Below are 14,854 nucleotides of genomic sequence, written 5' to 3'. Positions count from 1 at the left end.
CGCCCCCTCCCGGGGGCTCCCTCACCGCCCCCCCCGCCCGCCCCCAGGGCCTTGAGGAGCCGCCGCGGGGACGCGCTCCCGCCGCTCCCGGCTCCGCCGCTCCCGCCGCCCGGGCCGCGGGGCCGCCCGCCAGGTGAGCGGCGCGGGGAGCCGCTGCGGCCGCCGCCAGCGGCGCCACGGAGGGTCGGCGGCGCCGCGCCGGTGCCCGAGCGGCCGCGACCGCGGTGGGGGAGGGCGCGGCGCGACCCCTGAGGCGAGGCCGCCGGGGAGGCGGGGCCGCGGGCCGGGGTTGGGGCGGACGCCGGTCTCGGGGCTTATGTAAGGGCAGGGGCCCTGGGGGGGGGGGCAGGGGCCGGGGGCGCCCGGCCGGCGTGCCCTGGGGAGGGGGATTGAGCGGGGCGGGGGCCGTTCCTTGCCGGGGCTCCACCGGTGAGGCGGCCGGGCAACGCCGGGTTTCGGCGCTCTGTGCTCGCGGGCTGGGTTGCGCTCTGGGGAGACCGGCCGCTTGTTGGGGTTCAGGGCTGACTCATCGCTGAGCTCCGGGTGTTTGCCGGGCCGGTGCTGCCGCGGCGGCCGGGGACCCCGGCGGCGGGAGGCGCCACCCCGGTGCTGGTGAGCGGCTGGGAGGCCGCCTTCCCTGTGCCGGCGGCGAGCCTCGGCTCGGCCGTGGCCGCGGAGAGACGGGAACCGCCGTGCCCGAAAGGCGCTCGCCTGCTTTGCAAAGCCTTTCCTTGAGAGACTGGGCACCAAAGCCCCTGGTCTGTCAGCGAAGTTCTGGGGCGGGAAGGGTCGTTTATAACTTTTTTTCGATTAGAGAGATGGAGCAGGTCAGCCGAGAAAGTAGCTGGTGGTATGTACTTCTTAGTTGCTTTCCAGCTTTGTGAGAACATCACCGTCTCGTTGAAGAGTGCAGTAGCATTTGCATTGATGAAAGATTGCAACTAACTGTACGAGATCTACACAATCGCTGTTTTTCCCTAACGTACTTTCGGATTGTCCCCAAAATCACCCCAACTACTGTCAAAGGTTTAAGCTGAGTTTTTTTCACAGTAGCCGAAGACTGGGGTATTTAAATCCGAAGAAGTGAAATGTCTGTTTGAGTCTCTAACGGTTCTTTATCAAAGTCTAGCGTTTTCTAAGAACTTTAAATGCGGGCTATTATTTTTCTTTTTTCTGTGAATGACTAACATTAACACGTTCCTTCCCTGTCTTGGATTTCGTAGCAAAGATGCTGAGTTTTTTCCGTCGAACCCTTGGACGGCGGTCTATGCGTAAGCATGCAGAGAAGGAACGGCTAAGAGAGGCCCAAAGAGCTGCAACCCACATCCCTGCAGCTGGGGATGCAAAATCCATCATTACTTGCCGAGTAGCGCTGCTGGATGGAACAGATGTCAGCGTGGACTTACCGGTACGAGTGATGCAAGTTTGTGTTTTAAATACTGTTGGCTTGTGTCAATCTGATTGTGCTCTGCTGTTTACAAGTTAGGTAAAGGCATATCTATTTGTCCTAGCAACTGACCCTGTGACTTGATGTCCACTAAGTTACTGGTCATAAAAAGGTACCGAAATAATAGTTAACTTTGTTATTCACTGAAACTAGAGAGTGTTTTGCTAGATGTCATTGTGCCTGATACATTGAGCATTTTCTAGTGTGTTAATGTAATTGTTGTGCCAAGGCTTAACTTAGAGAGGGTAATGTTTCAGATGAATTGGATTTTCTTTTCAGTGAGCTATGTATGTATCTTGAGAAGGAAGGTGAATCTCTTGGTGTAACTGTTGAAGAGGAGGGATGAGCAGAAGTACTAGCAGTAATTTCTGTGTGGGTTTTGTTTGTTTTGATTTTGTATCGGAGATGGATGCAGTTTTTAATGCTAACTTGAGAGGGGAGGGAAAGAAGAATTCTACTTCCTTCCCCTCCTCAGGGCAGATTATATAGCAGGGATTGTCTCATAGCATAGTGCTTTGTTGGGAGTGAGGTGTTAGCCACTGTTTTACATTTCTAAAGCTCCCTTAATATACACATGTCTGTTCTGCTCTGCTTAATTATATACCTGGTTTTGGCCAACAGGATGAACAGTAGCAATAGAAGTCATATGCTCTGTTTTTCCTTTACCATCTATTATAGTTGTTAGTGACTTGTTTTGAGCTCACATAGCTGAGTTTTGAAGCTGTGGGTCTGCAAGACCTTCTGACTGGTTCCATAGGATTTTGGTGGCAGTAACAGTTGCGCTGACATTGGAGCTGCTGGCTAGAAAGAGCGTGCGGAGCAGCCTTTCTTGAAATGGCTTTTCTTTCCTCCCTTTCTTATTTTAAGCACAATTCTAGAGTGTTTATAATGTTAGGTAGTCTGAGGAAGGCTCAACTTGTTAGAATATTGAGCGGTGGTGTTGACATAGTGAGCAGAAATAACTCCTGCGATATCTAGAATCCCAGGTAATCTAGAGTTAAAGAAAGAGTTTGGCATCTTTATTTGCAAAATGACTACACAGATAGGCGTTTATAGAGGGCAGTAAAACTAGTTTGTACATCTCTGAAACAATGTAATGAACATATCCAGTGCTGCTTAGCGCCTAGGATGTTTGATTTGAGGCCAGGAATGCCCACAAACACTTTATAGCAAGAGTTACACTTAAAAAGTACTCAAGTTTAAATTGGTGTCTCCACATAACCAGAGTAGTAATCTTTGGAGCTGGAGTTGGCTCTCTAGGCAAATTCCTGGCGCCTCTAACAACATTTCTAAGGCTTTAAGGAGCATAAATTGAACCTGAAGAAGTGTCATGACCTGCCATCTGGACTATAAAACTTAGATCAGGGTGCAGTAGTAACTATTTATTTCTACAGGAAACTTTTTTCACTCTTGCTTTTTTTTCTTTATAAGCCAACATAAAGCCTTGACTGTGGACATCTAAGTTATGAGTAACAGTAAACAAATATGCTAAATCAAAATAGCTAGATGCAGTAATTACAGTGCATCATCAGTGGCTGACGTGTACCAGTTCCTTTGGTGATTAAAATACAATAAATTAAAAGTAGATTAAATATTTCATTTCAGACTCCTTAATGTATTTGTTCTCGTGTCTGCATTTGCATCATTCATATTTTGGGGTTGACACTTAAAGAGGAAAGGAAAAAGGGGCAGGGGGGAGACAGGGGGTGAAGGGTACAAAATCCTGGCAAACAACATTGCTTTCTAAAATGTAAAGCTAAATTAAAAATATATCTGTGTATTTATAGAGAGATTTTTTTTCTTAAAAAAAAAAAATTTTCTTGAGAATCATTATCCTCTTTGACCTAACACCTTTTCCAAGACTGGTTCTGTTACTTTGTTGGCAGTAGATTTGGTTTAAAATGAACTTGTGTTATCTCAGAGAGGTGCCCCTCAGGTCTGCCAGTCACTTGTGTGTAGTCCCATTGCCTACCTAAGTTCTGTGAAAAATTGTTTTATTAAGAAAATAAATAACAGAAAGAGTTTCTTAAGACTGAATCACTTGGTGAACAGGTTGGTTCATGGCCAGAGAAAGAGTTGTCTTGGCAGGAATGAATGCCATACCTTTCTTAATCCATGGCTACATAAATACTTTACAGTGGCATAAGTTGTTGCTGCCACAGGAAGAAAAGATGTTGCTTTCATTGTTGCATTTGTTCTTGTTTTCGCATACCCCTTGGCAGAAGAAACATTTTTTTGGCAGCCAGGCAGTAAGCTAAGTCAAGAAAATGCTGTGGCTGAAAATAATTGGTATAATTTTACGTTAGTTTCCAGCTGGAGTGATTCTCCAATCTGGTTCCCCATGTGCCTCCCCAAATGTGGTGAAGAAGCATTTAGAGGCAGTATCAGGCTTATGCTTGCTTAAAATGCTTGTTGAGCTATACCCTGACAGTGAATTTGCTACTGAAAGAAGAGTATTCTGGAGTTATGGTCATTCATGTACTTGAATCTGAGATTGCTGAATTTCTGTTTAAATTAAAAAACAACGACAACAAAACCCAAAACCAAACAAAAACCAACCAAACAAACAACCCACCACAGGGAACAGTATCATGTAAGCCAAACATATTTCAGAGTCTTTTTAAGCAGCAAAGACTGATGTTTTTATGAATATTGACAATGAGACAGAATGGACATATTGTAAATGATGCAGTTGAGATTAATTTATTAAACACAGAGCCAGGATTTGAGCAGTAACTCTGCTTTTTGTCCGCTGATCTTATCTATGGTGTCTGTCAAGCCACTTAATCTGTCTGCTTTTCTATTTCTTCTGTTGTTTTTAATTATAAAATTGCCTGAGTTGAACTGTTCATCAAAGCTACAGTCCTACACAGTACATAGACTGGATTGTTTTTAAGAATCTACTTATTTTGTAGCCATGTCAATGACTGAAGAATATCAGTATTGTGTATACTATTTACTGTCACTTTGGTATGTTCAAAATGGGAGGCACGAACTTCATGCAAGTTATCAGTGTTCTTTTGGGGCAGATTGAAAGGTGTGGGGTTTTTTTTCCCCCACCTTTATCTCAGATTCTAAAGTTGTGTTTTGACCTGGTAGTTTTCCTTGTCTGTTACCATTTTTTTGAATTTTTATGTTTGTCCAAATGCATTCAGTGATTGTGACAGACTGGTCATGTGATAAGCTTGTTATTTTTTTAATCTATGAAAAATTTTTATAGAATATATGATGTCTGTTAACTGTGCTGCTGTTAATGATGTTCATCACACGCTGTTTTACTGTTAACTTACCTCGAGTTCAACTTTGGACAAAAGTTGGGTTGTGCTTTTTCTTCTAATTGTTTAAGATCCATGGGTGGAGTGTTTGCTTAGTGGTATGAGCGGTGAGAGAACAAGAACTCTGTTTTGCTAACATCCCCTATCTTCTTTTTAATCCTGTTCCCATGCGAAACTAAACTCCATCTTCCCCCACTGCACCTCTGGAATGCCCAAAAGCCATGAACAGACCCAGTTTAGTACCTGAAGACTCCATCAGCTCAGTCATACCAATCTGGGCTCCTAAGGGAAGCCCTCAACAGCTGGAATACTGGCTCTTCTGGTGGTCATGGTTCATGGGGAAAGATGGGTTGGGGAGGGCATCACAGCAGTGTTTTTCCTTGAAGGTTGTTTTTAATTGGAGTCACCAACAGCTTATGAAATACTTGTGAACAATGTTTGTCAATTTCAAATAAAGTGCTGTTTTGAGTACTGGAGGGCTCTGGAGGATTTTTAAATCAAAAGATCTAAAAATTGAGCATTTGTTGTAGAAATAGTCGGTCCTACGCTGTTCAGAGTAATAATTGGGAGAAAGAAAAGATAACCTAGATAAAGGGGAAAAATGGTAAGATAAATAATGTAAATTAAATTACAGGGATACACTTGGAATATGCACCTTTTTTAAAAGTTGTGTATAGCTTTCTGTGGGGGAACAAGGTCAGCCTTACAGTAGCAACAGATAGTAAGTATGGGGTCTTATAGAAGCAGCACTGTACTTTGTGGAAGCCAGGGGTGTTTTGGTTAAAAAAACTGTCCCTGCTTAATCCACAATTTACATAATCATCTCATGGATAATAGAGCATTAATTGTATTCCAGTTTCTGTACGTGCAGCCTAAGTTTTAGGCAGAAGCTTCCTAGTGGTATAAGGTGAAAGACAAATTATGAGAATGAATGCTTGCTGAGTAGTTTTTCATCTTAGAATGTTCCTTACTTATGCATGCATGAAATTTAATATGGTGATTGCAAAATGAGATGTTTTTGTCCTTATTGTAATGACGTATCATTAAAACAAGGTCTTACACAAAGCAGTCCAAGAGCTCTGTGGAATAGCAGGAATTAGCTAAGCTGTTTACAGTTTTGGACTAATGCTTACAAAATAGGATAAAAAGGACTGTATTTGTAGTGATTATTTTAAATAAAGTTAAGATATCTATTTGGAATACCAAAAACGTTGCTAGCAAACTGTTAACGAGTACTGATGGCTTTTTGTGTGGAGGGAGATGATCTGTGTTGATCCCACTACAAGATCATAGATATATTGTGGTACTTGTTTTTACTCGGTAATCCACTCTTTTTTTACAAGCTTGTAGAATATTTGTGGCTACTTGCTGAATATTTGTAGCTGTAAATATGAAATACAGAATGCTGTCTGTGGCACAGATGCTGATTAAAAAGAAAACCCAGTAATGCTAAAAATGTTGGAAAACGAGTCTTTGAGTAGAATGAGTAATCTTGGTGTTCAAGGCTGGCTTTTAAATTTTCAAAATAAAGCTCAGCTGACAAATGCAGTGAGTAAATAAACATTTGCGCCTGTGTGTGTGTGTGTTAAGACTATAAAGTTTTGGATTAAAACTTTTCCCATGTGGTCTTTGTCTTAAACTATTGAAATTCTTCTGACTATTTGCTTAAACTACTGAAAGACCTCTAGGGGACTGAAACTGGAAAAATCAATCCTGAGCTGAGTGTCACAAAGCAGAGGTGCTGTCTGTGTGTGGAAGGGGGGCCGAGCCATAGTGCAGGTTGATCCAGAGCTTCCTGGGGTGCCAGATTTAAATGCATACAGAGATTGGATGTAGACATGCATAGTGCATGCTGAGTCGTTTCAGCACTTCTGAGCAGCAGCAGAATCACACACTGCCTGTACTGAGTCGTGCTGGCAGTCCAGTCAGTTTGGGTTACGGCAGGTGAGCATTTCGGACTTGCTGCGATGCACGATGCCCTGCGCGGTTGGAAAGGGAGGAAGGGAGCAGCTGGAAGTGAGCTGCGGCTGCTATCAGAGTAATTTGTTTGGCCTGCAGTGTGCTGCCGGGTGTTTCTGGGGATGGTGCCGCAGGCTGGTTTAGTTGCCCGAAGGTTTAGCATTCCTAACTCACAGCATAACAGCGAATTTTGTCTGAAGCCCTGCTTTCCCACTGTAAAGAGCTGTAAAGAGCTCAGTCAAAGACTGAGACTCTCATACGTTCTTAACCAGGCTGCTCCTGAGAAACCTGCAGGTGGGACACCAAATAAAACTGAAATGTTTGAGAATATACTGGGAGGGAGGTATTTAATCTCTAAACCTTAATGCTGGACAAGCAGTTTGGATATATTCTGTATCAGAAAGAACGTTAGGAGGTAGATTCAGAAATGGATTAAATCAAATATGTAACTAGAAGATATAAACTTTCTGGGAGAGGAAAAAAGTATTCTGGCAAAACAAACTGACAAGTATGAATGTTTTGAGTCTTTATCTTTTTATATATAGGGTCAATAAGCCTGAGCACAGTACATTAAAATCCTTCTATACAGTATTCTAATAAATGTACAGTTATAATGGGTATTGAAATCAATTCTTTGTAAAGATTTTTGGGAGATGCCTTTTTCTTTCTGCAGACAATAACAGAACAAAATGTTTAATCCCAAATGCTTATCGGAAGATGTATTTGGGAGACATTGAGTGAATAGAAGAATTGATAAGTTCTGTCTCTGGAGGTAGAAACTATTCTCTGCAGCCTTCCAGCCGGCAGGGCTTTTTACTCAGTACAAGAATATATGGTGCATGTTGTCAAAGACTGGGGATAAACCAGAGAGAGGAGCAGAACTGGTGTTTTGCTGCCAGTGGCATCTTTAGATGAAGGAGAAAATTGACCGGGGCGTTTGGAAAAGTTATCTGAAAGATTGATGCTTGGAGTTTGAGGAGAGGAGCAACTTTATTTGTAGGTCAGTACTTACAGCCGTAAGATCAGGGTGATATAAATAATGTGTAATTCTAACATTGCCTTTGTGAAGATAAGGGGTTTTAACCCTCCAATTCTCCAGCAAACCTTAATGGTGTTAGCTATAGATACTGTTTTCAAGATATTGAGATGAAATCTTTTTCCTTTAAAGCTCACTGTTGGAGCTTTCTCATGGTTTACTTTTTTGAAACATGTTGTTTGGGAGAAGGGGGATTAACTTAAAAAAAAAACCAACAGGCTCATCTGCTGTTCCCGCACTGCCATGGTCTGCAAACGTGCATAGGTGACGTTTGAGGGTATCCTCATAGGAGGGTATCCTAGCAACTGGGTAGCTGCAAATCCTGAATAGGGGTCCCTAGCTTCTCCGGGGGGGTAAATGGGGTGTTTCTGAGGAAGCTGGTATGAATATGAATGGTAATACTCCTAATGAGTTGACAAAAACCAGGAAGGGAGGATTTTGCCCTTCAGTAGCTACTGAAGGCAATAGCTACTGTTAGCTATTGTTAATAAGCAATATTAACATAATAATTTGAAGAAATCTTCTGACAGAAATGTCCAGCTGCAAAGACACAAGGGATAGTAAGTCCCATGTAGGTAAAGCCTATTAATCTCTCTTTTCAGAGTTCATCTTATATAGGGACCTCCTTTTCTTCACAAAGAAAAATAAAGAGGAGAAAAATCCTTTTCTGATAAGCATTGTAGTAAATTCATTAGGTGGGCGGTTTTGGTTTTTTTTTTTCAAGTTTTGGAAGTTTGAAGTACTTCGCTGTGATTAAAAACCAGATAAAAACCTTAAGTGAGCCATTTAACTGGTGCCTGCCCAGCATAAGGGTCTCATCCCCAGCTGTTGGAAGCCCGTGTTGCTTCACCAGTGCTGGTCTGTACTGGCTGCTGCTAGTACTGAAAATGGCTTTTACATCAGACAGGCAAGTTATGGAGCACCGAGTTGCTTGCTTACGCTCTTGAATGCGTGTCCGTGAAATAACCTTTACCGCTGAGAGCGTGAGAAGAGGGTATAAATGCTGCTTCTCTAGTTTTAGGCAGGGACTGAGATGCCTGAGCCAAGGTGAATGTCTCCGTATCACCTTATCCCAGCGATGAAGGGACAAACCAGCCTGCCGAGGTGAACACCAGGCTTTACCCAGCCTTGCGACTGAGCTACCTGGGTTAAGCCCAGCCTTTGTAACACCTACTCAGCCAGCAATTGCAGTTAAGAGCATCATGAGATGTCGTTAGCACATAGTTGGGACCATCCCTTCCATTCGGGGTGGGGTGGGGTGGGGGTGGGGGTGCAATCCATGCCAAAGCGATCAAGAGATGCTTTTATCTCATTTCAAAGTGTGGCAAAACCACTAGATGACCTGCCCTATATAAATGGTATATTTAATTTAAGTTTTCCAGTTCAGTTGTTGATTCTCCTGCTGTGAGATGTTTGCTGTTGCTTCCTATAGAGTATAGCAAACTGTGTAAATCGACTAGTCACGTTTTACAGAATTACAAACCCGTGAGGAGTTTAATTTGTGCCCTGAAGGGATGACCAGCCACTGGCTGGACTGCTTGTGATTGGAGTCGTTAATAGTTCATTGGTAACCATTAAGCAGCTTGAAAATATTTGTCCTTTTAGAGTAATCTGAGCTCTGCTGCAAGGAAAAGAAAGAGGGGGGAAAGCATGGGGTAGCAGCAGGATAAAAATGTCATTTAAATTGAATGTTGCCATTAGAAAGGGTAATTTTTCACCAGAAAATGTAATAAAAGTGTATCTTTGCTATGTCTTTCGAAAACACTTGTGATGGCAGTTTTATTGAATACAAAGAAATTAATTTTGATTCATAAAAATTGACCGGTTACAAAGCAGTAATATTTTTAGTTGCCGTTTGTTTAAATAGAAGGAGGAAGGACTTTAGTAAGGCTTTAAGAAAGAATTTGAATTTAACGTTAAAGCAGTGTGAAACTTTTGCTGACTTGCACCAAATACAGCCACTGATGGTTTAAGTCATATGCAAAGTACTGCACAATTAATTCCATGTTGACAGCCTTGGTGATTTAAGTCAGAAAACAACCAGCAGCCCTGCAAACCTTTCCGCAGCTGCTCCAATGCTATTCTTTAGGGACTTTCTCCCACATTAGTCATTCTGGGTCCGCTTGACCTTTGAGTCCTTTGCTGAGATTACCGAAATGGCGAACAAGCTCTGAAACTAACTTGACGCTGCAGAATTTTGAACAATAGTAAGTTTTGGTTGTTGGTAGTCTGAGAATAGTACATGTAGTAATTCCAGGCTCGAGTTAAAGTGCTCCACTGCCTGTCCCCGGGAGGGAATTTGGCTGAGATATCTCTTAAAACTGTAATTAACCAGTTGACATACTGAGGAATTGAGAGGGATCTAAAATGTTCGGCCTAGTTAAGGGGAAATTTTCCTCTAGTTTTAGACCAGGTGCAGAAAGCTTCATGCAGAATAAAACATTTTTCTAGTTTTGCTGCTGCAAATGCTGAATTGATTTCACTTGTATTAGTATATCTTACTGTTTAAGCAGAAGATCTGCTGTGCTGAGAGAAATTATCAACAGTTCAATGCCTTGCTCTTTCAAGAAAGAGGCTACAGACTCAAATAGTGGAAGAAATGCGTGGGATTTATATGTAGGCGATTTGCCTTAAGGCTTCTGTTCGGAGAGTCTTGCTGGTGTTTAATTGATCTGCTGTTGTCCGAGACAGTACTTTTTCTTGAAGTCAACAGAAAAGACTTGCCCTGAACGAGTTTGATGAGGTCTACATCTCAGCATTTTCATTACACAACGTTTTGTAGATGCTGTGTGCATGTGAAGTTGCCTGCTGGTCTAATTGCCTTCCGTTCCCCCTACCTCCCCCAGTACTTGGAAATAAATAACTGTGGGAGAACTTGCTTAGGCAGGTTCAGTTTACAGACTTTTCTGAGATTTTGCTTTGAGCTGTGAAATGTCATGTTGGATTTAATTAACGTATCGAGTAAACTAATGATTATGATTGCAAAGTTGAATAAAAAATATTTGAAGATCAGGATAGAGGAAGGTGGCAAAAATTATGCATGCTGCTTCACTTACATGGATATTACTTGGTGATTAAACCAGATTATTTCTGAGAATAAGAATGCTGGCTGGCCCGGAATTTTGAGAGGTGGACTAAATCTGCTAATTAGTAGCTTACTAAAAAATATGCTTAGAAAGTTAGCCCATTTCTCAAGTTGTGAATGTATAAATATTAAGATAAAAGATTGCAAGATGATAGCATTATGGAAATAGAGAAATCCATAAACTGCTTGCAGAGTAAGCATAAATTCTTTCTGCATTTCTTTGCATTTAAAAATATTTCTTTTCAACACCATGACTTGTACTCTGATGTACTAATTTATTAATGTATTTTTATTACATTTGGGCATCTCAGGTATTACTGTTAAGCTTTTCTTTCAGTGTATTACTATAAAGGAGTTCATAGCATGAAAAATGTATGTTGTGTAGAAACTGCCCAGTGCTATTTACATGCCTTCTCTTTAAAAACAACTGTTTAATTTTTTAGATCATCCCTGTAAAAATGATGTTTACTTGGGGCCAGAGCTAATTTTTTTCATAAATTATGTATATGTGATGGCTTTTTGCACCTACAAGTGAGTTTTATGAACTTACTTTTATAAATGTGTTTTCTAAGTACTATTTGTTAAAGTTGCTTGCACGAGACTGTTTCCTGGCAGTTGTTAAAAGCACTTGCTAATGGAATGCTATATCCTAATTCAATGTGCTTTGCTACCTGCTTCAAAACTGGTGAATTGCTTAGATATCAAACAGTAGTAAATTTGTAAGCAGTTTGCTGTACTTTGCTCTGAAAATTTTCCAGTGCATTAGTTATTGCAGTTGTACTAGCTATATTTCCAGTTCTACTGAATGTCGGTGAGTAAGGAAAGCCTAAAAGGGATAATGATAAAATGACGTTTTAACACGCTGTGGTGTGCAAGTCAGTGTTGACATTTTCCAAAAAAGGAGATTATGCAAGTCCTTTAAGGATATTATGTGTGCTTCTTGTGGGGTGTACATTTGCCTTTAAGAAAAACAGCCATCAAAAACTATGAGAGAAAAAAATAATTTCCACATTATCTTTTCAGAAGCTTAATTTTGGGATTCTCTTACTTTTGGAATTCTCTTACTTTTGGAATTACAATATAAAGTATGCCTAGAAGAAGGTAGATGCTACAATAAATCCACCTGCTAAGTACTAAATCCTTTTATATTTTCAGAAAAAAGCCAAAGGCCAGCTCCTGTTTGAACAGATCATGTATCACCTGGACCTTATAGAAAGCGACTACTTTGGATTAAGGTTCATGGATTCCGCACAAGTGGCAGTGAGTAGCAGTGCTTTTCTTTGCTTGCCTTTTTTTTTTTTTTTTTTTTAGCAACAGTCTAAGTTAAATCTTAATATTGACAAAAATGCTGTAAGAAAGCTTCCTTTTTTGAGTTAAGTTTTGTGCAGAAGCTATGTGGTGTGTTAGTTTAAGTGACCCAAAGTTTAATTCTACCTCGAGCACTCTAACATATTACAATGCTGTTTTCTCTTCCTTTCCTGTCTTTCACTTGTTCCTGTCACACCTTCTGTTGTCATTAGGCAGGCTGGTCCAATAGGACCCCAGAGCCTGGCACCTCATGTAGAAATTCTTGATGCTGCTGATGCAGAGAGGAAGGGGCAAAACTAGAGCGTGTGCTTGGCCCTTCGTTGTTCTACAGAGTGGAGAAAGTTTTCCTTTGCCAATGCTATCAACTTTCTCATCAGCAAAAGTCATCTTGTTAATGTCTGCTTGGGAAGTAACCTTGGCAAGAGGGTTATACCTTTGATTTGCTCAAATCAGTTGTGACTCGGACTTGCAACTAGAAATTTTTTTGGGGATATAGGTGTGTTTGTATGTACCAGACAGTTTCAGTAGAGGGTTCTTGCAAGCCTGAGTTTGTGTGTGAAGTTTGTTGTGTGTTTGTAAAAATGTGACTGCTTTTGAAAACAGAAGTAGAGCATTGTTTGTCAGAAGTAACCACAGTTCTTTCACTTGCGGGCTATGCAGTTTTATATAGATACTTCTTATGGCCAAGTAGTTAATCCTGGCCTCAAGGATAGCTGCAAGTTAACTGAGGTGTTAGACAATGAGTGGATTTTTGTCTCTGTCCTGCATCCGTGTAACTTAAACCTGTATTCATTTATTCACCCAACATCCTCAGGTAGAATGAGATCTGAGTTTTCATACTGTGTATGTCAATCATTTGTTAGATGTATGACCTCGAATACTGTGTTCAGTGTTGGGCCCCTCACTACAAGAGAGACATTGAGGGGCTGGAGCGTGTCCAGAGAAGGGCAACAAAGCTGGGGAAGGGTCTAGAGCACAAGTCTGATGAGGAGCGGCTGAGGGAACTGGGGTTGTTTAGCCTGGAGAAAAGGAGGCTGAGGGGAGACCTTATCGCTCTCTACACCTACCTGAAAGGAGATTGTAGAGAGGTGGGGGTCGGTCTCTTCTCCCAGGTAACAAGTGATAGGTCGAGAGGAAATGGCCTCAAGTTGTGCCAGGGAAGGTTTAGATTGGATATTAGGTGAAAAGTTGTCCAGCATTGGAACAGGCTGCCCAGGGAAGTAGTTGAGTCGCCATCCCTGGAGGTATTTAAAAGACGTTTGGATGAGGTGCTTAGGGACATGGTATGGTGGTGGTCTTGGTAGCGTTAGGTTTATGGTTGGACTTGATGATCTTAAAGGTCTTTTCCAACCTATACGGTTCTGTGATTCTGTTCTGTGATTCTGTGACCTAATTGTTTCTGTGTTTCAAGTCTGCTTTGGAATTATTTCATGATTAGGATGGCAGAGTGGAAGCACAGACAGTTGCTGCTGAGCTAAATACCTGAATTGTTTGAGGTCAGCATCCAAAATAGAGGCAATGACATATATTCCTTTACTTCTGTGAGGGTCTATGTCCAGAACAATTTGAAGGTGACATCTTAATTGTTACAGCTTTGTACAATGGCAAAAAGACTCCCCAAGTTTGAATCTTTGAAGGAAGCTGACAGCTTTGGACACAGTGTTATCCACCCCAAGCACACTTATAATCCGATGGCTTCTTTTCAAAATATTGCGATTGAGTTTTATGCTTAGCTTGTACTTGTAGAGAACATTCTCTTCGGAGAAAATAATTTGTGTTCAGCATCTGAAGCAAACTTCATGGCTAGCAGGATTAGCTGCTGCTGGGCTGCAGTTCCCAGTAGTGAAAGTGGTCTTAAACCTCTTGCAGAACAGAGACATTTAACACTAAGGAGAAGAAGACCATTACGCTAACAGAGGGATGTCATTCAGAACCATGCATACCTCCTACCAACGGAAATTAGAAAACAGCCCATTGCATACCATTTTATATTTATAAAAATCATGTTAGCTGTGTTAAGCATGTGTAGTCTAGGATGTTGAGTATTGATAGTGAATGACTCCATTTATCTTCTTGCTTTAGGAAAAAAATAATCTGTACATTTTAGGTATCCTAACACAATTTCTGCCATGTGGCTTCTGAAGTATTTCCATGTGCCTCTAGGATCTCATAAGAGTTCACAGCGGGTTAGTTGTTAACTGGTGAAGCTATCTGTATGGTAAACTTTTTTCTCTTACTGTTCTGCTAGCAAATAACATTATTTCATCTTGAAATGGGGAAATAAGAGTTAACCTTTTCTGCCCCAGCAATGGCTCATGGCTTGCTTTTGTCCAGCAAATTGTTACTTCCAGTCCAGACAGCACCTGATTGAGTATTTGATACTGCACAATCTACCAGGTACAAGCGATTTCGAACTTAGTTTGCTTCCTTTTCTTAACTATGTGTGACTGAAAAGAGGCAGCATAGAGATAACAATCTGTTTAAACTGGACTTTAATGATACACTCTGTATAACGAAGCAGAAAAGATTGCATTTTGCCAGAGGAGCTGAACACAACAGCCAGAGATAATTGCTTTAAGAAATGAAGAACTGTTGCGATGGCAGCCGTTCTTGCAAAGAGCTGGCACATTCTAACAGAAACCCAATCTGCAGCTGGAAACAGAAACAGAGGCTAATCAAGTGACTTGTCAAAGATTATTCAGGAGACCTGTTAAATAAACAGTGTAAGAATCCAGTCCCTTACT

At 41.5% G+C, this 14,854-nt stretch overlaps 1 protein-coding gene across 3 annotated transcripts in view; it reads left to right on the top strand.

The window, feature by feature from the left end:
- The window catches only part of EPB41L5 (erythrocyte membrane protein band 4.1 like 5), a 61,652-nt gene that overhangs the window by 206 nt on the left and 46,592 nt on the right, over nucleotides 1–14,854 (top strand). For 2 of the 3 annotated variants that reach the window (XM_072874956.1, XM_072874958.1), the window contains exons 1-3: nucleotides 15–133; nucleotides 1,224–1,408; nucleotides 11,958–12,062. In XM_072874956.1, the coding sequence (XP_072731057.1) occupies nucleotides 1,229–1,408; nucleotides 11,958–12,062 (285 nt within the window). In that variant the 5' untranslated portion in view covers nucleotides 15–133; nucleotides 1,224–1,228. Of the gene's footprint in view, nucleotides 1–14; nucleotides 134–1,223; nucleotides 1,409–11,957; nucleotides 12,063–14,854 lie in introns of those variants that run through there. The other variant, XM_072874957.1, reaches the window with a different exon arrangement.

The sequence above is a fragment of the Ciconia boyciana genome, chromosome 10, assembly GCF_034638445.1.
Source record: "Ciconia boyciana chromosome 10, ASM3463844v1, whole genome shotgun sequence".
Taxonomy (NCBI): domain Eukaryota; kingdom Metazoa; phylum Chordata; class Aves; order Ciconiiformes; family Ciconiidae; genus Ciconia; species Ciconia boyciana.
This window is presented reverse-complemented; position numbering and strand designations above follow the sequence as displayed.